Here is a 27205-nt window from a genome sequence, read left to right as displayed (position 1 = left end):
ACATATGCAGTATAGCTACAGATTACGTTATTCACACCCCGTCTAAAATACTACAATTTATTGCTTTCCTGAAAAAAATCTAAGTAAAAGACCATTACACAAGATACAATAAGATCCTGCCCTTTAGGTTCAAAGCTACCAATTACCTCCCCCTCTATCTCACTAGCTTCCTCTGTATTAACAGTCCCATTCATTCCCTCAGAGGTGTCAAAGTTGTTTTTATTGCGAACCACATCATAGTTATGGGTGCCCCCTAGGGCAGGTTATAATGTATAATCTCTAGGGGTGTAATGGTATGCCATAAATTGTAGTTCGATAAGTACTGTACCTTTGATGTAAGTGCATATTGTTCACAGTATGTACTGTGAAGGAACACAATTCAAGGAATTCCAATTATACACACACACTCACACACATTTTCTTTCAGCAAAGCTCACTCTTAATCATCATAATTTCAGTAAATTCTTTACATCACATTATCAATTAAAATGCACTCATCATAACCCATATTACCGAAACACTGTTTTACTATTAGTATTTCTAGATTATATATACTATATCAACGTAATTTACAAGTGGGAGCTATTTACAACCTAAGAGCACAATAACTAAGTGCAGTAAATGAAATAACCCAGTCAAGAGGACATTGGAAGACAGAATTTAAAGAATTGTATACTATAGCTCTGTGAAAAATAAAACAAATGTAAAAATAAAACACCACAGGGGCATAAAGGCAGCATTAGTCCTCAAGGATTTTCTTTTACAACATAATAGTGGTAGTCACTTTACTTTGATGAATTTGAAATTACTTTTATATGCTTTGCTTATATTCTAAGTTAACATTTTTTTAAATATGTTGACTCTTAAAAGGTTTATGTAATACATTAGCATATACTGAAGGCATTTTTTCTTGATGCCCTTGCAATTGAACTCCCCCATTCCCCACTCAACATAAAGAAAGTGACAGTATGTCTATGGATTGATTTGTTTTAGAGTCCACTTTTAACCATCGCCTACTCACTTAAATCGTCATCACTGCAACTAGTCATGTTTTAATTCCAACTTCTAGAGGATAATTGTTATTTTCCAGTCATCATATGGTTCCAATTAAAATAACAACCCTTCATTATATAACCACTGAACAGGAAAGTAATTGATTAATAAGGTGGAAAACGAAAGTTAAAGTTATATGAATTGTTTACACATACAGAAAATGGGATTTATTGGCTCACTGATTGAAAGGGGAAAATGTTAACATGGCTATGCTTAATATATCCCTACATTTTTTTTGCGTATTACATTGCTTATGCAGTAAGAATTCCATATGTAAATGACATGCCTGTCCAAGAGCATGATCCCTTTCTAGGGTAAAACATTTTTTTCCTTCCTTTGAAAAGTCAGCTTGAAATAGCCCGAGTAGTGAGTTATTCAAAAGTATCATTAACCCACCTGACTCTTCATTGTGTTGTTTTCCCATGGGTGAATGGAATCTGTTTTTATTTGATGAGGAATTGTTGTAGCTCTTTTATGCGTGCTCAAGTCAACAGGAAACTGTTTCTTGATTTTTTTTTTCTCAAACGTGGTCGTACCCTAATACTGACGTAAATAGGACTGCATGATGGTAATTTCTTTTCAGCACCGGCCACAATTTACATTTAAGTGCAAACCCTGACACTAATGACTGTCAGGGAAAAAAAAGATGGTCCTTTCAGTAGCCGTATGCAGTGGTAAAATTCAGTGCTGGGTTAAAGTGAAGCCAAGCCTTTGAAAATTGGAGCTAGTCCATATATGACAAAAGAAAAAGCTGACCATCTACCAGTCTAGTTTTAGCCTCCTTTGAGGCATGATATGAGTCACTGAAGCAGATATGTACCACAAAAGATTAGATTAATATATAGCCAGCCAACAATAAATACAGACCAGTTCATGTATTTCTTTGTGATGGACTAAATTACGTTGAAATTCAGATCAAATATATATAAAAACATTTAGTGTTTTAAATATTCACATGTAACTAAGACTTTCTATAAGCTTCTATGCTGAATAAAGCTTTAAATACGGAAAAGGGATCATTAATGACTTTAGCAGTCTCTTAGTTCTACCCGTGAATCATTACTCTCTAATCATTTCGAGGAAAATGTAAAGCGTCGTGAGCTTTGCCAAAGTGTGACTAAATCTAAGCTTCTGATCAATCCATGAGCTGCATTGTTTCTTCAGCCATGCTAAATGTATTTTGACAGTCAAACAAATCATTAGTGCATATCAGGTGTCTCCAAATACCTATTTCTCTGACTTTGTGTGTGGAAAAGGAGATGGAAGTAACAAACTGATTATCTCCACTACAGCAAACTCATCAACAGCCATTGGCTGCAAGTAAGCGGTTTGCATCGTGTTTATTCTGACATGGAAAAGAGAGCGACTTAATCAGCTCTATTGTTAGATAGAAATAGGCTCGGTGTGTTTTTTTTTAAATGGAATCCTCTTATTTATTTTTTATCGAAGGGCATACATACACATGCATTAACACAGCATTGGCAACATAATCATGCATACAAACTGAAATTCATCATCATGTCTGCATCATTGTACTTGCCGACCAAACGATGCGAGCGAAAAAATAACTGAAGTGTCGCAAAATGCGCTTAGTGAATAGAATGTATTTTAGCTGTAGATTGTAGCTTATTTTGAAGGTCTTCTAAATATCTAAATAGATGGAAAAGCATGTGAATTATAACCATTTGATTTCATGCCTCACATTTTTTGAGGATTTGTTAATGTTAAGCAACCCTCTAAGAAACAATGTACATATCATTAATGTACTTAATAGTTCCCCTAAGAAAAAATACTATATACTATATTATTACTATATTTCACAGACACATTTACTTAGATTAAAGGCTAATAGTAAGTTTTATAGACCTGTAGCCCTTAAGCAAACACCGGTCTTGCCAGAAAACCTTGACTTTAACAAACTTATTGGATTGTCACAGTTACACTACAATGTATTGGCCAAGTAGGAAAATAGTGCTCTTGCAATTGGGAAAATGTCTGGTTTGATTTTCAGTTACCTCTCTCGTCCCGTCAAAGTATTCTTGAAAATGATACTGGACACCTCGTACTTTGTCATCAGAAAACATGAAACATTATCATTTCACAAATAACAGGACATTGTGAAAGCACTTTGAGTAGCTTTTGGAAGAAATACGCAATAACCCTTTGAATGGGGCCACTTTATCATTTAGGGTACACTGGCTCTCTGCACACTTTGTTCCGTTGCCTGAACTCAGATTTCCTGTCAGAGATAGGAAACATGTGCGGTCTATGTTCTTGCCACTTTTTTTCCACCTCACGGCTCACTCTCCCTTGACTTGAGCTGCTCAGGAAACCCTTAATGACATTCTACTTGAAGCTTTTCTGTGACCTGTCAATCATGAAAGTTCATGCTAAAGCACTGAACGCTTGTAGTTTGAGAGGTGAGAGACATCAAATTGTCTTTTTCTCCTCTGCTGTCAAAAAACAGTTTTTTCCCCGTTTTTCTCCTGAACCAGGCCTTTCAAAACAACACATCATTTTTGCATACTAATATCTTTCAAAGCAGTTGGCTGTATCTTATCAACATCCAAGCAGTTATGTTTTTTCTTGTTTCAACACCCCGCGGACCCATAAGACTGCGACAAATGTCTTTAATGGGTGCATTGCCTCCTCCTTTTTTTCCTTTTTAAATGGATTCTCTCATTATGTTTTTAGAATTTCTGGTGCTTTAAAGAATACACTACTCTATAGATTACTTGCTATCATCAGGTAGATGGATAAATATCTGGTCTTTAGTAGGTAATCAGAACTGTTAAGACAGCCCAAGTCGAGTGAAAGTATCTTTATAGGCAAAGTCACACTGGGATCTCCATCTGTTGGGGCATATGTTCCTCGTGAAGCTGTCTGCATGGAGGGCAGGGAAAAGCCGAAGCAATGTTGCATTATTATTGCCATTTCAGTTCACATTCCTTCACAACTCCTCTGGAGTTTTCCCCATGGTTTCATTTCAGGCTCTAATGAACCCTTGAGGTAGTGGAATTTATTCTTAACCTTAAAATATTCCTTCTGAAAATTGTGTTCAGTGACATAAGCGTCAATAGCTCTCAAAAAGCTCCCTAATGTAACTTCAGCAAGTCATTGGCGACACATCCGGCACAAACACTTACACTGCACTACATTGCAATGACAAGAAATAACCAGATTTTTCATGTTCTGTTGTGCCCTTTGCTAAAAAGTGACATATACATATAAAACTTTTAGGCCATGCAAACATAAATGGATACTAGCCGATAAAACAATCCAAGAAAATAATACATTGCTCAATAGAATTTCAATGTGAGATGATTACTTCATACTCACTTCTGTGCGACCAGTTTTTTTTACTGTACTGTGTCATATTATAATTGGCCGAGTCCTGTCTTAACATTGCACCACTGCTAATCTACAGTAGGTATTTTTCAGTACAAGTACATTGGCTTGGGTGCCTTGTTCCTGTTAATTCACTCCAGTTGAAACAATCTATATGGAAATTGCACTTCTCTATCTGTTTCCCCCGGAAAAAATGAAGTGAGAATTTAAATTACCTGGTTGTTTTTTCATCCAGTCTGATACAAAGCTGATAGAAATGGAAGCTAACCTATATACCAGGGATGTCCAAAGGAACTAAAATTTAAATCTACAGTCCACCTTAAATTAATTAATGATCCCGTACTTTGGCAAGAGAGAAAAAAATATACTAACTTTCTTATAGATCTGTGTTGTTTAAGGGAGTCTAATGGAAAAAGGTAGTTTCAGAATGTTTTTATTTTGTTACTAGTAATATAGTTATTTTTTAGAGGGTGGCATTTTATCTTCATTCTTGTTTTTAAATTACATGCCTGGCTCGTTGTTTTTAAAAATAAAGACTACCTATGCTGCTTTGTCTGCATTTGGTTCTTTGCACGAAGATAGATTCTAATGTTGAGCGTGTCACATTCAATATTTCTATTATTCTGAAGTCTTTCAATTGCATGACCTTTTCTAGAATTAATATACTGGCAAAGTGGGAAACAAAACATTCAAATATATGTATTGTTTTGCAGAATTACAAAGTGAAAACAATAAGAAACACAAAATGAACACAGTAAATCTGTAGATGTCATAATTATTTTGCTTTATTATTTATATAGACTGAAATAAAAAGTTGTCTTTGCATAGTTCATAACTCCGAACTTGCATTTGAATTCAAATTGTTTAAAAAAGGGAGTTTATTTTATTCAAGCTGTCAAGGTGTATTTAATTCAAAGCCTGCATGAACTTTAACTAAAAACTTACCTTACAATGATAACGTGAGAGCTTGTATTGGCGCCTTCAAGAATTTTGAGTCACTTTCCCATGGGCAAAAATTTTGAGATAGTTTACCATTTGATATGATGATAATGCAAGGTAGTAACTATTCAGAAACAAACAATTTTTTTGTGTTAGAAGTATGGATTTGGATGATTCTTGATCTAGTGACAGTGTTTGCTCTTTAGGACATGCTCTGACCTTCCACTGACATGATATCAACAACAGCCAGAGATATGCAATGATACAGAATAACAATATGTCTCATAGACATCCAGGGGCTTTCAGAAAAACACATTACAGTCTGCAGGTCAGTAAAGGACGCTGCAAGGTATCCACAAAGTAATGCTGGATGACAACAAACTCTAATGCATGCATTTATGTGGAAAGCCCTACTTAGACAGACCAGAATCCTGCCCTGACCCAACCGTTTGACAGATTTATACAGTTGTGAGACAACTGTTTTAGACATATACTCTGACCCTGGTTACTCTATTCTATCATAGTGTCAGGGTGCTTATTGTGTCAATCGCCAAGGTACAATTGGTAAATCGCAGAGAGCAAGATTTGATCCAACCTGTTAGGTTTATTTGGGCTTGAACAAGGTCCTGTTTGTACTGTGATATTGCAATATGCTCACTGCAATACTCACACTTTTTTAACATACATATCTGATTCATTTAATGACCTTTTGGCTCTGATCAAGAGGTTAAGTGTGTGCTGACAGCCTCGGCTAACATAAGCGACCTGTCAATGTTGCTTATTAAGTCAGTCTTTTGATGTTGAACAGATGGAGACTTGCTGAATATATGCTTCATTCCGGCGCCTTTTGTTGGTCATGAGGCACGTCTCAGCTGCCCACCCTCCAAACTCGGCACCTCCAGCACTGCTTTGACACTTGAAGGAAAGAATGGATGATCCCTATAATGAGGTTAGTTGTTTTCAAGGAATTGTGTTTTAACACGGCCAGAACTGACTCAGGTCTTACCATGAGTCAATATCATATGTCAATATCGTCAAAGTAGGTGGTTAGGAGATTTGTTCCCAAGCTATTTAAATTCATCAGCATGGCATAAACAGATAAAGGGGCTAAAGATCAAAGGATTAATCTGAAGGAAAGCTCCTTTCCTGTAGAGCCAATGTCACACATTGGGGTATTCAAAACTTCACCTGAAAATCAATATTGCCCTTTTTTTTAATGCTTTTTTTTCTCCTCCAGAAATTTTTAGAGGATCACTGTAAAATAATTGTTTGCTACATTTCAGGGACCATTTAATGAACATTTGCCACTCAACGACTCCATTAATAGAGCCTGTTCATGCAAAGATGCAACTAAAGGCTTTTGTAGTCTCTCTGAGCAGAGGTAAATTATTAAAGCTGTCTGCAGGGAGTGCTTGGAATGATCTGACTTTTCAAAATTCCTTTGATGACAAAGATCACCTTGTTTCTCTGGATGAAAAGGAATCATTTGATTATAGTTCCTTTTTTTTCGTAACAGGGTGATTGACAATAAGTGTGAGAGATGTCGTAAGGGTTCAGCAATCTGTTGAAAAATTATCAATAGTTCATTTTGCAGACTGGAGACTGTGTAAATCAGTTAAACTAAATAATAATATTGCCACTCACATTAGTGGGCCTCATTTTAATGTTTTGCGAGTTAACTTAGTCAAAGCTAAATCTAAAATATTATGTAGTCATTGATTGGAGAATTGATTCTGACTTATAGCATAAGATAAACACAACTCAGAAACCTGTTTGCATATAACGATTTTGTTGTCCTTGGCTGAATATTCCCACTCAGCTCCTTGTTAGTATCTCACCTTCGACAGCCTTGCACAGGTAGGAAACTGTCAAAATTAATCTATAGTGACAAAGGCTATTTTCAATTTACATCTACTGCCTATTCCTTTTCAACCCTAAGATTATAATGAGCACAAACAACTCCGAGGAAAATGGATAAATGAGAGCTATAATTGTGTTTGGAATTGCAATTACTGTTATCGCAGCCTTTTGTCGCAGGGATTTAGTGTATCCAGATGTGCAAAAGGGAAAGACAGCCATTGTTTGAGTGGTTTCGATCAAATACACTGTTAGCTTCTGGCTCTAGTTGTAATTACAGATTTTTAATGAGTTGCGTTCTCGTGCACAAAAATAGCAGGTAGATTGGTAATTCCACAAGATCCTAACATTTTTTTTGCTCAATCTACTGATGGTCACAGCACAAAAATAGATCTTTCATGCCCTCATATTTTTGTAGATGTTTGAGGATTGTGTGCATTCTTCCGTCCTGTTCAGTGAGATTAAATTCAGTTAATCGGCCATTTCATCTAAATCATCCAATTGTACGTCATTTGAATAAGGTTAGGGTTACCCTAACCATATGCACCATAATGGTACCATGATGGTGGAACCAAAATTCTAAACAAAACCGCATATTTTTAATCTACATAGACAAAAGTATAAATAAGCAGGAATGCAATACAAAAACAACACTCAATTTTTGCTAGGTTTGATATATCATTTTATTCAAGAACTCCAATTAACTAAAACTTCCCAGTGTCGTTAATCAACTATGAAGTGATTAGAAGTGGGAATATGTTAAATTTGTTTTCCCTCCAAAGACCAAGTGAGTGTTTCTCACCAGATGACTTACATTGATCACACTGACACAATTGGACAAACAGGTTCTTTAATTTATTGGAGGCCAGAACCCAATTTACCTCTAATCTTGCAGATGTACCATCAGAGCAAGCTAAAAATTTGACTTTTTCCTGCTATATTTTCTTCGCAAAATATTAAAAGCTGTAAAAAGTCTAATCATCATGTCCATCAACTCTCAAGACATTGTGGACATAATTCCAACATCCCAAGTCCCTACTTTGAGAACTAAGCCGTGGGCTTTCCTCTTCACATTCTATTCCAAATATGAGCCCATTTTCCACCTCTACTTTCATTTTCTCACTCATTCTAGCTAAAAATCCACAGCCGCCCTGTAGGTTAATTGTGCTGATTGCGGTAGTTTTTAACCCAGGTCACTTTTGGTCCATTATGCTTCTTTTTTGGATAAATGCTCATGATTTTTTTGTAAACCTTTGCACCAGTCATGTAAAGTTCATTTCACTTTAAATCAAAATGTGTCAACAAGCAACAGCAACCAAAAGACAAATCCAACTGTATGTCACTTGTATTCAGTCAGAGGCTACAAATGCACCGAAATCTCACCGAGCTCTTTATGGTCAACCCTGTACAGATAGGTCTTGGCCAAACAATCTCGTTTAAAAGAGAGAAGCGTGGGTTCATCACCTATTGATGCACTGCACTGCATGCTTTGGCCTCGCTCCATGGAAGGGTGTGACCCCAATGCTTCTTCAGCATGAATGTTTTTTGGAATGAGCGAGTAAGGCAACTTTATGCTGTTGAATTTTCAACTTGAGGATACTGTAAACGGGTCCATTTATCAAGCGAAAAATCTAAAAAACTGCTGTCCTTGTGGATAAAGATAACACAATTAAAAATGGAATATTCTATAGTGGCAATTTACCGCTAATTAGAGCAACCTCTAACATAGTCTCCAAAAACGGAATACACATCTATCGTCTTACCCACACTTTGTTTTCTCTGCTCTTTTTATCTATCCATCTTCTGATCTATATTGTACAATTGCAACAATTATGGATCAATTATGAGTCTTGATAATGAATTTTTGAATAATCTTTAAAAACTTGCACTGATGGGGCTTTAAATAGGGGCTCACTCACTACAAGGTTTATGATTAAATTGTTATTTGATTTGTTTTAAGTCTATCTCAACCTCTCTACAGTGTATTGTATTACTTTGTTTTTTTTTAGACCATGTACACTTTGTACCCATCACATTTTCACACAGGTATGCCAGGAGAGATTCATAGTGAAATATATATTTGCTCTAAAAGTTTACTTTCTAAGACAAGTTTGACTGTTGTGCTGAATAGACAGAAGACCAATACAAATACAGTCTGAGTATTCTTTAAAAAAAAGAGCATCAACTTAGGTTAGTGCATGAACACTAGGTGCCATGAAAAGTCCTCGAGACCAAAGTATCCTGCCGAGACCTTTATCATTACCGTAGCACACAGAAGAAATGAATTCTCTAAAGATCACAAACTCTCTTTAAAAATACCATGAGGGTCAGCTACACACACCTTAGCAAACAGCACCATACACAATGTCTGGGCTTTTTTAATAGAGAGGCATTTTTACTACACACACTCACACACCTTAATGATGAAAGCTTTTGGTAGAAAATATTTCATCTCTTTTTTTTGCTTTCGCCCGGATAGGAAGCTCAGGGATTCAAGCCGGAATATTCCTTTATGTGTGAGGTCTATGAGAAGTGACGATGTCTCTGTACTTAAATATGAGGTGTTTGGCGACTATGTGTTGGGGCGCTTGTGTACCTATCCAAGAGAGTACGTGTGTGTGGCCATCTGCATGACAGCCCAGAGCAAGCTTCTCCCCAGAGTATAACTTTCACAAGTATTTCGTTTCCTCCAGTCAGCATTCATTCTAACCCTCCAAGGAATTAAGTCTATCTACCTGCTTGTCATTTTCTTCTGTCGCTCCTAGCACACTTCTCTCTCTTTCTCACTCCATCCTCTCATACACACACACACACAGACACATGCACGAGGATGCAGAGTTTCCTTTGAATGCATTGTCTCCCCACTCAGTCTGCAGGTGAGATAAGACTGCATGCTAAAGAAAGGAGTCAGCATGATGGATGGTGTACTCAGCTGCCACATAACGCTATAGCATTTATGCCCTATTGATTTATGTCTATCAATGGCCTATCACTGAGTAAGAAGCGCAATACACATCTGTTTCCACACCACATCTCGTTGTTATCTGTCAATTTGACTTAATAGGGTAGTTTGAAGAATGTTAAATATGCATCATGGGCTGTTTTAAAGATGTTAATGTTCAAATCTTTGAGATCATAAGATCGATCTCAAGCTATTAGCAGCATCAAAAAGCATAATTGTATGCTGAAATGTACCAGCCCTCCTTCACCTTCTGTCAAAATGTTGGTGTTTGTACTGCTTTTATTTAGTTAACAAGGTTAATTGGGTTAGAATTACCAGGAATGACATTTTCCAAGTTATTTTACTTGGTCCTTCTGTCTAGTGACAATTGTAATTCAGTAAGTTTAAGTGTTACTTTCACTTGGATGACTTCTAGCCACTCTTAGGACAGCCAATGGCCATGTTTGTTGCTGATTAGTTGGGAGCATAGAGGCCTAATGCCATTACATTTATATACCTGCTCTCTTATATATATAAAAAAAGACAGATTGCAGCAAAGTGACTTGACTGCAAATTACTTTGTTTGGAGACTTATTTGGTCCGGCTAGCACCCACATCTGGGTAGATCACCTTCACGTTCTTGTTTTTGTCATCACTTAATGGTTAAGGCCGTGTGGTCTTTTGATGAAATTTGCATCGCTGTGCATTCTTATGAAAATAAACTTGAAACAAACAGTTTCTTCCTCTGGGATATTCAATGGTAAAACTTCAAAGGAGTGGAATTCACTGAAGGTGAGCTCGCACTTTGCATAAAAAAAAAAGAAAAAAAAACATCAACAATCCGGGCATTCTTGCTCAACAAGACCCTTTTGTGATTCAATGTGCTTCTTAAAGAGAAAAGAAAAGTAGGCTAAATTAATGCCTCAATTGGAAATAATGAATGTTTTTAAAGTACTGAACAAAAGGTGACATAACCCCTTTATTCAATTTTTTTTTGTCATCAAACTATGTTAAAACCAAACAGGATGAAATACAAATCCCACTAGAAAATATTTGATCAATATACTAGATGAACTATTGACCTTGAGCACGACATGATCAATTACTTGCTTCAAAAGTTAATTTGCACACAATTTTCTACTCAGCTTTGAAAGATACCTTGGCAGCCAAATGAAGCTTTTTTTTAACAGTGGATAACACATGTTATAAAGTCTTCTGCAGGAGGTCATGATTGTTGCAGCTCCATGATGGTTTCCTGGGCTGCAAGGCAGCAATCAATCCTCCCTCTCCCCTTCACACTTTCCTTGCACAGTATTTATGTGCCACTCACTCCACACCTCTAACTGCGGCATCCTTCTCTCCTATAATTTACATACCTCTTTTCGTTCTTGTTTTGTTTATGACAACCGGCAAAAAAGATAGTCACTGTAAATTTGCTCATGATGTGAATTGTCATGCTTATTTTTAGCAATGTCCACCTCAGTACTTTAATATTGACAGTTCCATGCTTCTTTCTTTTGAGGAAAGTACCTGGCTGGTCCTGAAAGTTAGTCATTATTAATTAAAAATCAGTTTTAACTGTTTGAATAATACATTCCATATTTTCCGTACTATTTAATCACACCTGCCAAATAGTGCACAGTGAAGAGGAACAAAAACTACAAGTTGCATTAAGTTTTTATCTATGTTTAACACAATCTCCCAACATCATTTTAATTGAAGTCGTAGACCTTCAGCGTGAGCCATTTTGATTCTTGAATTTTAGCGCATATTTTTGCATCATCAAATATATTATATACCACATTTATAAAGATAGATTTGGCATCCAAGCTTCAATGCATGATCCAGTAAGTCCACAAGCACATAAAAGAGACAGCACACATCTATGGCAGCTATTCAGAGGGGTTCATCATATGCTCCAGAGTGAAGCCAGGCTGTGCACTGGCCCTTCCACTCTTTGGAAATTTATTTGCCCTACTTTTGGAACCATGCCTTCGGGAACACAACAGAAAGTACACCAGATCAGATCTGTATATAGCCCTCTTTAGAGGCAAAAGTCAAGTATGGGAGGTCTCTTTATTAGAGATACTCGAAGCTTTTGACATAAACACTCAGAAAAAAATACTTTTGTCTGAGTCTACATAGAAAATAAATGTTATAGTTTAAAATGTTGCTACCCGTTGTCTATTGAATTGAAACAAAAAACAAATACATAATTAAAATATCAGATTCAGGACAAATATTTAATCAATGGCAATCATATGTGAATATTCCAAATGACCCTTCCTACCTTGTTTACACCATTAATACTATTTATTACATGTTTAGTTCTATCAGTGTGTATTAGTAAACTTTAAGTTTCACTGTTAATTAATGTATCTTTGAGACAAAGGATTTGAACTCCCACATAGAGATGCAAACAATGCCAAGTTCATAGTAATTGAAATAAGATGCATCGTTTATACACGGGGAAAATTACTGAGACAACACTTTGTTTTCATAGGGCAACATGTCATTTATAATTATTCCTGATTTGATTCATTCTTGACATTTTCTTGCTGTCAACATTGTCACCTTGACTTTCTCTCTAACCTCATTCTCAGAGTATGATGTACATAGCTTTATTATAGACCTGCTTGTCATAATTGTAACCCAGGAGAGAAGAACCTATTGACTAAACACTTCCCAACATATTGCATTCCTTTATACATCCTAAGAGGCTTTGAATGAGGTGACTAACCTCCTTAATATTTCTTTTCAAACTTTTTATGTGATAACATTTTATCTCCAATGTTGGAATTGTCTTCCAAAACTACAGTTTTTTTTAATTCTGAATTTACAGAAGACAAAGTGACAACATAGCGAAAAGACATTTGACATGTTTGCATACTAAAAAGTGCGCTCAAAGTATTTATGGATGAGTGAGTTTTTTTATGAAGGCATTAACGTGTGAGTTGGCTGAGGCAAGCCACCCACAACGACCACAGATGATGAAGCTATAGTCTGAAAACCATCAAATTACCCCTGCCCAGCTGGCTTTCAACAACTGCCTCAGCAGGCCTGGAATGACTTTAGAGAGAGCATTTGGTCATTTGAAGGGAAAATGACGCTACCTCATGAAGAGATGTGAATGACACATCATGAACATACTTTGTATGCACTGCCATTTCATCCTGTTATATGTAAAAGACATTTTGGCAGCACTGAGGAGTATGCGGAAACATTTCTTCTTAGAGAGTAATGATGAGGGACTTAGTTTTGCACAGTTTTGCTGCAGTAGTAGTTTGTTTTTTCTTAGAATTATTTCCTACTTGTAAAATGTATAATTATGACATGATTTGCAAAAAAACTGCACTCTGTTTTGCAAAAATATGTTCAATTATTTATATTGTTTATGTCTAATTGTTGCAGGTGACACTGCAAGAGGTGGGCCATGGACCGGACAAGTTGCAGACATTTTGTTTTAAGGTAAAAAATTGAAGTAATTTAAACTACATTCATGCATAAGCAATTATTTTTAAGATGTACACTGCTCATCTTTTTGAATGAGGTACTGTACTGAGCAGGCCGTAATAAAATATTGGGGCTTTTGAGCTAACACATTAATATCCAATTAATGCAAAAGTCCTCCTAATGTAACTAATATTTAAATACAGATTGAAGCCACACCATAATTTAATTAACTTTTTGAAAGGATATCTTGCCATTCTCATCCTCACTTAAGACATGTGCAAAGAAGAACCACTCTTTGATATATTAAAGAAAAAAAAAAGAATGTTATTCATTCATGACAGATACATTTTTATGAATTTAATCACAATTACATGTCCACAACCAATTCTCTCTTTATAGCATTTGCAAGAATAAAAGGACCAATATAATTGAAGTATGGAGCAGAGGTTTCACAGTCTAAGGGAACGTGGGCAGCTTTTTTCTTAACCCAAAATGGCAAACGAAATAAATATGTTCCAAGCAGCAAGTGGCTGCAACGTCAAGTTCGAGAAATGTTGTTGCAAAAAAATATATTTGTCTCCCCTCAGGCCAACCGTCAGCAACATATCCTACGGTAAAAAAAAGAGCCAAATAATTACTCTGCCAGAGGAATTGAAGTGTCTGCAGCCCCAAGTGCTGGTCAACACACGTGAAGCTGCCTACTGGCTGATGAGACTCAGAGATATGAAGGTACTATATTGAGTTATGATAGATGAAAGGACAGAGGAAAGCAAGAAAAATAGATGCTACTATATATCCATATATAATCCAGAAGGCTACAACTAAACATAATACTATTTAGTATGTACCAATGTTAGGCCATTGCAAAATATTTAAACATTCAAATAACCCCATCATAGTGTTTATTTTATATTTTTCTATTCATTTGATAGTAATCAGTCATTTGTTTTGAATATGCTGGTTAAAATATTGTTCAAAATGAAATGTTCCCATAGTTGCATTTGTTAAATTTGGTCAAAATCTGACACTTGGTTTGGATTCATTCAAAATATGGTAAATAACTTTCATTTGGACAATGTAGAGAGAGTCACAAATGATTCATGACCTTGAATCTTTAACCTAAGGGTTAGGTTATTATTTATGGCCTGTAGTTTCTGCCAGAGCAGGATTTATGACCTTAAGATATAAAAGTCATGATTTATGCTCCTGAGAAACTGTCAAAACTAGAACTATTGCCCCTGAAACGGACACATGATGCGCAAACATTTACACTCCTCAGGGAAATGTCACATCCAACTTTTTTCCAACCAAAAGGAACTGTTAAAAAATGCTAAAAACATGTAAAACCTCTGAGCAACTGTCTGTTTAAACAAGTGTGAATGTGAGGATGGCAAATGTACACGTCAATGTCTCAATATGCACGTAAATGACCAAATTTACATGATGCCCTTGACTTACCTGATCCTGCTTATAGGTGTGCCTCACTATGGCCAGAGAGTTGGATTCTGTATACCTGAGTGGACCTTAGTACAGCCGCGTATATGGTTCAATGCAAAGGGACTGAGCTGACCTGGAGTTGGTGAGTACATCATTTTTTTAAATTAATTTTTACTTGCTTTAATTATCTAGGGAATTCTAAAATGTATAAAAAAATCTTAAAAAGCCTGAACACGAGTACATAATTACTAGTTCAATACCTATTATAAGGGTAGACAAAAGGAAAACTGGTATTATTTGTTATCATAAAATACAACAATGACAATGTTGTTGTTGACTTTCCAAGTACTTGGTAAATGTTATTTAGCGACTCACTTGTTATGTTGGCACATCTACTTTATGCATACTATGGCATGACCTTTGAAAAAATATAACAAAACATACCACTAAAATGTATAGGGCCCAGAATATGCATTTGCGTATACTTAAATATTTTTTCTTGGCATGTGACATCCAGCTTTCCACTCTGCCTTGAAGAGTGGCTGTCCAGACATGCTATTACCACTTAACTCACATAATCCTGTTCTTAGTGCGTCATTAGAGCTTCATCAGGAGTTCTAGTAAAAAGGCAGCAGAAATTTATATGCACGGCATGTTTAATTGAACTGATGATATACTCTTGTGACATTTCTATGAGACCTAATTCAAAGATGAGCCTCAAGAAAAAAAACAAGATTTTTAGAGTCACGTGTATACATGTGTTCACACTAGTCTCTTAGTTAAGTAAGGGTAGGCATTTTTAACCACAAAACATGAACGCCTGCTATGCTTATTAAATAAAATGATTCCCCTTTTCCCAATCCAGGCTAAAATCATAACCATGTGTTTTATAATATGCTAATGTGAATTTCAGGGTGCAGCTAAATCAAAGTAATTGAGGCAAAGTAGATGAGGCATTAACTAGTAAGGTTAATGTCTCATCTCATGCCCGCTGAGCCTCTAGATTATGTCAAATTAGCTCATATTTAGAGACATGCATGTGGCAAAATCTTAAAATGCCTTTACATTGCTTCTGCCCAATTCAAATTAGATGGAATTTGCATTTTTGGAAGATAAAGTCAAACGGGAAAATTAAGGCTAATATTGAATAATTACATTTCAATTACTAGGCCACATTTATCTGTTTTATTGTTATTTTGTTGTAGTTTTTAAGTGCATAAAGGTAGTACAAATGTGGGTTTCAGAAAATAACTTAAACTCAGACGAGTAAACCAGTCATGAACAAATGTAGACAAAATATCTGCTGTATGGATTAAGTGGGATTCCCATGTACTAGGTCACAAAAATATATAAATCTGATTAGATGAGTCATTTAGATTAAATTGATGGATGAGCCACAAAAATAAAATCCTGTATATCCAGAATATAGGATGTCGTTTTCTCTCCCCTTTCCAATTTCTGGTAACAAATGGTGCAATGTGGAATGTGACTTTGATTTAAAATGTTAAATTTGCAGTAAACTGTGCTATACTATATGTTTGATTTACAAAGGAAGGGTATTATATTAGTAAGAGTGAAATATTCTAGTTTTAGTGTTACTCAGCGGATCATTTTGTGGGATTTGAGTACTTCCATGCATTGCCTTCAGTTAAAGGACACCATAAATATAATCTGCTTTAAATCATATCATGGCAACATTCAGTGGGACTAACGATCCTGCCAAAACAGTATATATATAACTTCCCATATAATTAATTGCAACAGAAATTTGCAAACTTTTAAAGCACTGCATCATGTATAAATCTTACACTAGACAAGTCAACAATCTGTCCTCAGATAACTTTCACTTCGGCTATTTATTTTACATATTTTCAATGTTCATTATGATTACCTAATCTTTCAAGGAGATATTCTAATTATTCTCTCGTCCTCTGCATAACAATACAGATAGGAATTTCTAGAATCCACAAGTTTCTTATTAAAAAAAATAACATTCAAGTGGAATATCAAATCACAGAACAAGCTTTTACGTAAACTTAGCAATTTTGTTCCAAGTTATACAGCAATTGTCCTAAAGTACACCCTTCCAGACCATCATTTCTATATATTTATAATACTATTTTGCCCCAGTAGTACATCCTTATGTCTTTCATATTTCATATCATGTGTTGATAAACAGAGTCGGGCGTCAACATAGTTTCTAAATACTAACGCAATGCGTTAAAAATGCTTGCAATAACAATTCAATCTATAACACAATACACATTCTCAAACTGAGGTCAAAGGTTACCAGTAAGGTAGTAACCAACCCACAGTCTCATTTTAAAATCATCTTAAATTTGAAGTACAAACAAAGTAGTTCTTTTGATTTTTTTAAGCCATTTACTTTTCTTTAAAATTGTTTTTCTTTTGTTTTGCTTCAGCCTCCCATGTGTGCTGTTATATTGTTTGTGCAATGGTTTGCCATTTTCGCTCATCAATTCCTCCTTTTTTTTATTACAATGCAGCAACACATCCAACCCATTCATTAAAGCCATGTTTCCCTAGCCTTTGGACCAAAGCAGACATTTTATTTAATAAAAATCTCACAGCACCCCTCCAATCAGAAATAATGAAATGATGATCTGGGCCCGTTTAATTAAAAACAAAACTTATTAAACTCACTGGAAGTCATGAATTACTCTATTTTATGAATAACAGCAGGTGGAGGCATAACTTTATGAGACCTTATGCCATTTCATTGAGGAGCATTAAAATACATTGTAAATTGAAATCAAGGTGAGACTTATTCATTCATGCTTAGCGGGGTTACAGGGATTGAAAAAGTACACAATTGTGGATAACTGATATGGCTTTAAGCATTTTGTTCTTCCTAATCTTTTGGATATTGCCGAAAATGGTTGTTTCATAAGCTTTATACATTTAGATGCAATTGTTTTTGGAGTTTATAGCACTGTTTTCTTGCAATTTGAATTTCTTTAGTCAAACAAGTAACCATTGGTTCTAGTTCTGGCCTGTCTTTTGAGCCACAACACTGGAGGCGAAAACAATTCATCTCACATTGCCTCATTGTCAATTCTGTCTGCTTGGCAAAAGAAAGGGGAAAAAGAGCCTCTGCAATTTGGTAAGAAGTACTACTAAGAAGGCAAAGAAGCCTTAAGCTATATATAACAATATTTATGAGCTAGTGAAGCAGAAAAACTGAACCTTTTAAGAAAAAAACCTAGTTCTGGGCAACAAATTACTATTGCTCAAAGAATTGAAAAGTGCAGGGTGCTCAATGTGTTCAGTTGTGCAGTCCACAGTTATCGATTAATCAAATGTAAAAATGTCAGTTGTGGAATGATTTTTGCTTGAGTGTTTTTTTCTTTTTCCTATTATGGGGGTTTGAAACTAATGTATACTTTAAAATAGTTGTCAAGAAGTTTATCCTTTCTTATGTTGGTAGATTTCCCACTTCACAGTAAAAAATATCCTGGAAAGTTTGTGTTTTTGACGTGAAGAACTAAGGCATTACATATTGATGAAAAGAGTTGACACTATTACTGCATTCCTTTCAACCTCTGAAGAATTCATTTTGTCGTTAGATACTACAAATGAGATGAAAAAAAAAGACAAAGTCAAGAACTAGAAGCATGTGTGATGTGATGCTATGGGATCACACTGTGTTGATTGCACTGTCATACTGTTTGCTTGATCTATGATCAAGAGCGTACTGTAGTGAGCGATGATTGCATATTCAAGGCAACATGAGCGAACACCACACCACCAAATCCATCCAACATCTTCACTTATACATAATTTAAAATGATTCATAAAAGAAAAAAACTGAAAATGCATTGAATTATAAGGCACACTGAGCAAATTGACATCTTTTAGTTACAGAAAATAGTGTACAATTGAAAAATCCCTAACTATCGTCAATGTTTGTTAGCAACCAACACATCTGTGTATATTAGACCATGGCAAATAAAATTAGCATAGCAATATTCATTCATATCCAGGTTTGTTAGAGCAAGGTTGTCATTGTCAGTCATTGGGAAGCCTCTGCATGAAACGATCCTTTCAGTCAAAAAAGAAATATGCTTTACGCTTTGCCTGCGGGTACCTGCTCTTTAAGAAAGAAAGGTTAGGATGGAAATCTGACGCTCAGCTCTAATACAGGGCAGGGGTATCTATAGTTCTCGAGGTGGCGTCACGTCGAACAAGAGATCTGACAGTTAAACCGGAGAAGTTGAATCTTGATGTGGATCCACGTATGCCCGCTTTAAGTCAGTCAATCTCCCTCCCAAAGCACTACTCTTTGCTCCCTAACAGCATGTTATCAGCAAAGGCTGGGTGCAGGGTGAATGTAGCTTTAATCCTCCAATTAATTCTCATTCCCGTCAAATGGATGACCCCTGAGAGTTTTCTTGACACTTCTATTAAAAAGTAAAAATGAAACACAGCATGAAGGTGAAACGAGAGGGATCTCTTTCTTCTGGCCCATCGCAATGGAGAGGAAAGTTTTTGGGGCAAGTACTTAAGTCTTCTTTTTTTTATATATTTGTTCTTTCTCCTGTCATGCGTGAAAAGAGTCCGAGGCGAGCCGGTATTCAGAACATGAAGCGTTTCTCCACAGTGGCAGGAGAATTTGGACAAGAAATAGTAATTACATTTCTAATGGCTGCTTATCTGTGATTAATGCAAATGATCTGCAGTACATGTTATAATTTATACAAAGAAACTCTATTTCCCATTATCCAGCACTAGGAGTATTCTCCTTTTGGCTTGACATTATTGTCTAACCAATGGCATGTCATGGTGCTGTAGAATTTCTACTTTACTCTTTTTTTTTACTTAAGAGTCAATGGATCTTCACTGTCTTCTGTGCTTTGCAGCCATGTTGGATCTCAGGTTCTGTGTTATGTTTCTCATCTTGGATTGATAACCCAAAACATGTATACTTTCTACAGTCTATTCACAGAAAAACTTTAATCCAAAACTAGATTTCACAACTCCACAATTCAGGAACAGTGAGCGACTGTTTTGCAACAATAACTTATTCTTAATTGCATTTTTTCTTGATTAATTAAACGTATATCTTAACCTCTACTCATTAGGCTAGTTTATTTAATATATCAAAATCATTTTGGGTAATATTTTATCCATCTACCATGATCAATCATCAAGAGATGGTCTATAAATTTCAGAGTAAAAATTCTAGGTATTGTATACCAACTAGCACGTTAATGTTCACATTGGAATTACTTTGTGTACTAATTGTTATTTTTAAAGTGTAAACTAACTCAGATTTCAATATACTGCCTGAACTATTGACTGTTAACGTTAATGCCACTATACTTTTCTCAAAGGACACAGGAAAAAGGAGCAACAATACCACATAGTAAAAATAAAAAAAACAGCTTAGTGTTGCCGTATGGCTGTTTACCACATGGGAGTGTGTGTGCATGTGTGTGTATGTTGGCCAGCTGACAAATCTGGGAGCTGCTGGATTAGATGGCTGGCACAGTAATGGCTGTAGGTGCTGGATGACTTCCAATAGGCCACTATTTGAGTTGACTGCCTAGAGGAACAGTGTACTTGGCTGTTAATGTTTGCAGGTTTTCATTATTTTAATTTCACTACAAACCTAAGTTAAATGCTGATAAAGTGGGCTCTTTGGAAGAGCTATGGGGGGAAAAAAAACTCATGCCAGCTTCTGATTTAAGTATAATTTGTATCTGCCGAGCACGTAAGATGTAAAAAACCTAAATGAAATGTGTTCATTTACAGCCTACTCACTTCACATCGAGGGAAATGAAATCCGGGAGCAAGGACACATTTGGTGGGAAGAGAAGTACACTCCATGGATTATGAAGGTTGGTTTCTATGTGCTAAATAATTAGAATTTATGTGTGGAGTGTTTATGACACATCACAGTTTTACATCTTCTCCCCTTTTTTAATGGGATAACTTTTACAGGTTGATACATGGTTTTCATATTTAAAGTACCCCACAAAAATATCCTGAATATCCCAAAAATAATTTAAAAGCCTTTTAAGCCTCTCCTTTTTAAATAATGCAAGTGTTCATCATCCTAACTCTAGTGTCAGTAATTCCAAAGATATATTACATCCTAGCCAAACATTAGTTGAACCTAACAGACACCTGCAAAAAAAACAACAGCAAAAAGTCACATCTCTAGCCATACTGTTGCCTTTCATTTATCACCCTTCCTTTGTGTACTTCTAGCATGTGCTGTGATTTAAAATAGAGGTAGATCACCCGTGGAACAAGCCCCCCGGCTTTCAATGGCTTTAAATCCCTTCTAGTGAGCTTTCCACCGTGTTTTCTGGCTGGTGATGAACTGTTGGTCTAAATTTCTACCTTTCCTCCACTTGTCGAAGAGATAGGGAAACACTGAAATGAAGCTGTCACAAATGACCTACAGCCAAGTATTGCTTGAAAGTAAGAGGTGCCTTGTATTTCAGGAGTCTAGTTATTACACAAGTGTTAAGAGAGAGGAAGTGGAGTGTTGTAACCAAGACATTTTGAGTGGTCGGAGATAATTAGAAGCAGTGAGGAAAAATACGACCTGTATCCCTGCAGTGTATGATATACATCATATAGTAGACCTACTGTTTAAAAGATTATTAGAGCCTAAAAAAACATTACAGGATATTGGTGGTAAGGGAGAAAAATACTCCATTTATTTTGTCACTATTGCTTCGTGATACTATTAATCAACAATTAATTCCACGCAATTGAACACATTGTTAACGATCAATTAATCGATTATTATGCTTTCTCTGAGCGTTAACGATGCATGTTACTGCTGCAATCATCCATTTTATGTGACATGAAGCTGCTTTGAATGCCTTCCTGCAGTGGCAAAAGGTCATTCAATTCCTCATGACGTACTCCAAATTTGTACATTAATTTTTATTGTTGTGGGTATTATTACATTTTATCGTTAAAAATGTTTTTAATTGCATTTATTCTCATTCAGTGTGATGCACCAACAAAAGGACATTATACATAATTATACATCACATATCTCATTATACAGTGTTTTGCTTTTCATGTGTCTTACATAATTACAAGGACAAACTTCAACTTTGTAGTAATTGTGAATAATGTATATAGACTTTCACACATTACAGACAACAGACTGATCACTTATGACAACTCAAGCTAATGAGTGTCAGAGAGGCATACTAAAAGGGATATTCCCTTTATATTCTGTATTTGACGTTTAACCCCCAACCCCTCGAATTTAGGGACTTGTGACCTTGCAGTTCAACAATTATCCCGTTGGTCTCCATTTGTGCAAAATTTTTCCATGAGGAGGCGTAATGCATCACCTAATGAATCTTAGTTGGAAAAATTCTAACATAAACCACTGCCTTTGACTGAAAAACAAACAAGAAAAAAATAAATATTTGGCGGTTGGTGACATTCATATTCATAACAGAGGCAGATGCAATGCACGTCTCAACTTCTGACATGGCTTGATAGGATTCCAACTGATTAAGATGTGATACGGTTTGGAGATTGTAAACAGGTTGCCTTTACTTTTTTAATCTCAGTTTATACTCAAACAAAATATGTATTTTATAATGTAAAAGAAAGAACACTACTGCTCACTAGTTTTTAAGAAGGGATGATCTGTCATGCTATTGTTAAGTTATTACATGACTTCCATCAAATATAATAATATAAATAATAACAATAATAATATCAAACAAATAAGTTGTTGACTGTATATGTACTATGATGATATTTTGACAGTATATTGACTGCTGATATCTTTAACTCATTCCCTCTCAGCTTCTTAAGTTCGCTATTCATCTATTTGTCTCTTGGTGGTTACGAGTATTCATTTTACCACTTGAAGTTTGAAAGTTCAAGTGGAATGAATATCTATCGAGTTTCTACCTACACGAGTCCCTGGCTCCTATTGTGGATTTTTCATTAGGGCTTTTGTGTGGCGCTTCCTGAGCATCAATAGGTTTTATACCCTATAGTGTATAATGAGCGTAAAGTAAATCCATATGTTTCCAAATCTTTGTGACTGAGAGCGCGAACAATGATATGAAGAGGGACTTCCGCTGACTTTGAAAGGTAGACAATTTAGCCATAAAGCAGGAGAAATATTTTTATTATCCAACACTATGGATTAATTTAAAAAATATATATACATATTATTATTAATGAAAATCAAATTCAAATGTTGGTTATACTTGGAATGATTTGCAGTTGAGTGCTAAAACATGGCTGCTCCACACATTTTTTTAAGGGTATATTAAAACAATGCAAACTGATTACTGTTTTAGTCTGTCTACAATGTGGTTTAACATTACACAGTGGTCCTATCCTTTCTTTAATAACCCCCCAATTTATCATGTTTTCTTAGGCTCCACTTAACGTTAAATAATGGTGAAGACGAGCCCCTTGCCAAAGAGACTGAAGACGAAGATGAAATAGTAAAGGATGGACGGCTGAGCTACCACCTAGATGTCGACGTCTCGACTACATGGTGAGACAAGTGTTTCCAGATAATCACTGCAATCACCGTAGCCATAATCATATGTTTTCTTTTCCATCTTAACCTTCAAGATCAAATATGTCTGAGAAACAAGTCACATTTGCACATCTTTGAGTACATGTAAATCAGCTATTTTCATCTGGATGTTGTAAGAGATCCCAAAATGCATGAGTAGAACCAAACACCACTTGAAACTAAGTGACCTTTATCGGATCTCTTGTGAGAAAAGGGCAACATTTGTTTGTATGAATATCATGCTAAGTAGAGCTGACTTATTGTCTGACCTCGTCCTTGTTGTCTGACTCTTAGAACTCAAGCAAAGCAGCAGTCTGACTCACTGCGTTCAAGTCACCCCATGATGAATCGGCCACAAAATGAAGGAAACATTTCAGAAGAATTCATCTTTTGAGGTATCTGCTTGTTTTTGGAACCCAAACAAAATTGTCATTTCATTTTTTACCCTGAACCGTTTACATATGATAAATACTTTTGTGCACTTCTCCACCGAATAAGTATTTTGATGTTTCAATCAAACAAATGTGTATTTTTAGAATAGCAATGGATGTCCGGCTATATTAATGTTGGGCTGATTTATTTGACAACAAGAGAAGGGGGTGAGTGAGAGTGAGTGGTGCAATAGTGGGGCAAGAGAGTGGGGGGGGGGGGGTGTCAGTGGGGGGTAAATGAAAGTCATCAAGCACCAGTATTTATTGTCATATTTAAAGGTTTTATTAAAGAAAATCCAATGAAATGCAATAATAGCTTACAAACAGATATTTACATACATACAAAATTACCTTTGTGAAGTTACTACAAGTGAAGGTACACAGTTACAGGCAAAAACTTATCTTGTTTCAAACTCACTACGAGTGGCAGGGTTGGGGAGAGTGAGAGTTGGGGGTGTGATATAGTGGGAGAAGAGTGAGAGTGGGAGAAGAGTGAGAGGGGAAAGAGTGAGATTGGGTTGAGAGTGCGAGTGGGGAAAGAGTGAGAGTTGAGGGAGAGAGTGAGTGAGAATGTGGGTTGGGAGTGAGAATGGGGGTGAAAGTGGGAGTGGTGGCTGGGAGTGAGAGTGGGGGAGGTGGGAGATAGAGTGAGGGTGGTCAGAGTGAGAGTGCGAGTTAGTGGGGGTTGGGAGTAAGAGAGAGTGGGTGAGGTGAGAGTAGGGGAAAATTAAGGGTGGGGGAAGAGTAAGAGTGGGGGGAAGAGTTAGAGTGGGGGGAGAATAATAATGGGGGGAGTGAGAGTGGGTAGATGGAGTGAGAGTGGGGGAGGGAGAGTGGAAGGAGTGAGAGTCAAATGAGTGAGAGTGACATTGTGAGAGAGAGTAGGGATGAAGGGGCTGAGAGTGCAGGAGGGTCTGAGAGTGTGGGGGCTGAGAGTGAGAGAGTGAGAGGGAGCGTGGGAGAGGGACAAAATCAGCAGGTAACAGGCATGTCTTAACACTGTATGATACAACTTTCTGAATGTTTAGATCTCACAGGATAAGTGAGGCAAATTAGAGATTTATTTCTAAGACACATTGCTTGCAACTCCAGTCAATATCACTAACCAGGTCAATATAAATATAAACTTAAATAACATGATTCGTAAATAACAGGATTGTATAACTGTATACATATATACATTTGTATACATGTATACACATGTATACATGTAGACATGTATACTCTTTTTCATGGCACTTGAAACCATTCAACTCAAAAACCTGTCCCAACAGAAAAGTCAAATTTGTTTTCTAGTTGATGTTTTGACCATAAATTAGTATGAATCATGTGCCAGCAATTTCCGTCTGACTCAACATATGAGGTTATTTCTGCCTACAGTGTTGCTGTGCCGCGCGCAACGTGCTTCTGCAGGAGTCAAAAGTCACACATGAATCAGTGATACTACAGTAAATCGCCTCTGGATACCTGTGGGTGTTGAGGCCACTGGCACTTTCGTCCCTCGTTGCTGTGTCTGCCATCAGATATTGGGTCCTTTGCTATAACGTTCCCTAAGGTTGTAAGTCTGATAACACATGGATAAGTCACATATCCCCGGTGTCCCTGGATTACCCCTTTTACCGGGATCTCCAGGGGCCCCTGGTTTCCCAGGAATTCCCTGGTTTCCTGCTTGTCCAACTCCATCAAAGCCACGTGGGCCTCGCGCCCCTAAAGTTGAAGAAAAAATGAAAAAAATGAGTATAAATCCAAACAATCTTGATTTTTGTAAATTAAAATACCAGTTCAATTGACCCTGTAAAAATATAAATGCATAACATTACCAAACAATGTTATGTAAGCAAAAACGTCAGCTCTCAAATTGCCCCTTAATGCATTACCATTATAAGCACACATTTGTATTGATAAGAGTTCAATACAATGCTATAATTGTAGAAAGCCATTAAATGAAAGGTGAATAATAGTGAGTTTTTTTTACTTACCTATCTGTCCCGTGGGTCCTGGACGTCCCTGTTGACCCTCACCTTTGCTCCCCTTGAACCCTTTTGGCCCTATTTCACCTGGGAACAAAAAAAGCATGACAACAATTAAAATATACCGTTTTTTTACCCCAGTCCTGATGATGTAACTGTTATGATAACCTGTAAACAATGCTAGAAATGTTACTTCCACATTTTTCTAAAAAAATAAAGAATATCACTTTTAAAACACTAACAATTGAAAAATAGTTTATTGCCAACTGTGCAAATCTACTGACACTACCTCAGAAAGTTATTCTTTACCGTATATAAATGTCATAAAATATTACACAATTGCACATTGATGCACTTTCGATTTCAACATTTGTGTTAGTATAAATATTATTGCAGCTACTTTTCATCTAGTGTTATTTTTTCAGGCTAGTGTACTGCCTCCTCAGTTTTGCTTTAATCTTGTCAACAAAGACAAACACTTATTTTAATAGCTGTCTCCTCTAAACTAATAATGTGGAATCCCATTGAAAAGTGAGACGTTATAGTTCGACATCTTCCACAGTTGATTAGCCACTTGAACGGGTGATAAATCAAAAGCAACTTATTAAGTTGGTGTGGCACGCAGTATTTATTTTATTTTGCTCTACTGACTTTTACTGGTGTTCACTTGTTTAATAAGCTTGTTTTACGGGACGCATTGAGCATCAACACATCCAATTTGTTAGCTGTTGGCATTCTTTTGATTTTAATTGTAGCTGAAAGCAGTTGTAAATTTGCCTGAGCTCTTTTTCATGGAGATGTCTTGTCACTTATTGTTCTGCAGAATGAACATCTTTACTCCTTCTTTTTTTTTTGTCTTTTAGCAAGTGGACTTAGACACTGACTCAGAGGCACAGCTGTGTACTTCCATTGACCTGGATTCAGGATTAATCTCTTAATACTATACAACAGTGCCTGAAGAAGCCATTCACAGTGCTTACCTTTGATGCCCGGAGCACCTTGCAATCCAGGAGTGCCTGGGTATCCCGGAGAGCCCGTCCTGCCAGGATAACCAGCTATTCCCATGGACCCTTTAGGTCCCGGGGCACCCGTCTCACCAGGGGGGCCCTTCACAATATCGCAGGGTTCACACCTTGCTGAGCTATCCATGGACTGGAGAAGTGCAGGGAGTTGAACTAAAAGGTAGAGACAGACATTCACCATTGAATTTACTTTATTCCTTGACCTGCAT

General features: G+C 36.4%; 1 protein-coding gene and 1 long non-coding RNA gene across 12 annotated transcripts in view; one reads left to right on the top strand and one right to left on the bottom strand.

The window, feature by feature from the left end:
• Nucleotides 1-27205, top strand: part of LOC144209665 (uncharacterized) — a 50483-nt gene that overhangs the window by 8983 nt on the left and 14295 nt on the right. For 10 of the 11 annotated variants that reach the window (XR_013329196.1, XR_013329195.1, XR_013329192.1 and 7 more), the window contains exons 3-10: nucleotides 6149-6289; nucleotides 13550-13606; nucleotides 14179-14320; nucleotides 15066-15170; nucleotides 20804-20889; nucleotides 23427-23549; nucleotides 23868-23968; nucleotides 26838-27156. This is a non-coding gene — a long non-coding RNA (uncharacterized LOC144209665). Of the gene's footprint in view, nucleotides 1-6148; nucleotides 6290-13549; nucleotides 13607-14178; nucleotides 14321-15065; nucleotides 15171-20803; nucleotides 20890-23426; nucleotides 23550-23867; nucleotides 23969-25384; nucleotides 25791-26837; nucleotides 27157-27205 lie in introns of those variants that run through there. The other variant, XR_013329198.1, reaches the window with a different exon arrangement.
• Nucleotides 24277-27205, bottom strand: part of LOC144209667 (uncharacterized) — a 35383-nt gene continuing 32454 nt past the window's right edge. The window contains exons 28-30 of the mRNA XM_077736106.1: nucleotides 26955-27149; nucleotides 25984-26061; nucleotides 24277-25711 (exon numbers count right to left, since the gene is read on the bottom strand). Of these exons, the coding sequence (XP_077592232.1) occupies nucleotides 25524-25711; nucleotides 25984-26061; nucleotides 26955-27149 (461 nt within the window). The 3' untranslated portion in view covers nucleotides 24277-25523. The remainder of the gene's footprint in view (nucleotides 25712-25983; nucleotides 26062-26954; nucleotides 27150-27205) is intronic.

Source organism: Stigmatopora nigra, chromosome 16 (genome assembly GCF_051989575.1).
Source record: "Stigmatopora nigra isolate UIUO_SnigA chromosome 16, RoL_Snig_1.1, whole genome shotgun sequence".
NCBI lineage: Eukaryota > Metazoa > Chordata > Actinopteri > Syngnathiformes > Syngnathidae > Stigmatopora > Stigmatopora nigra.
Note: the sequence above shows the minus strand (reverse complement) of the source record. Positions and strands in the feature narration are given on the sequence as shown.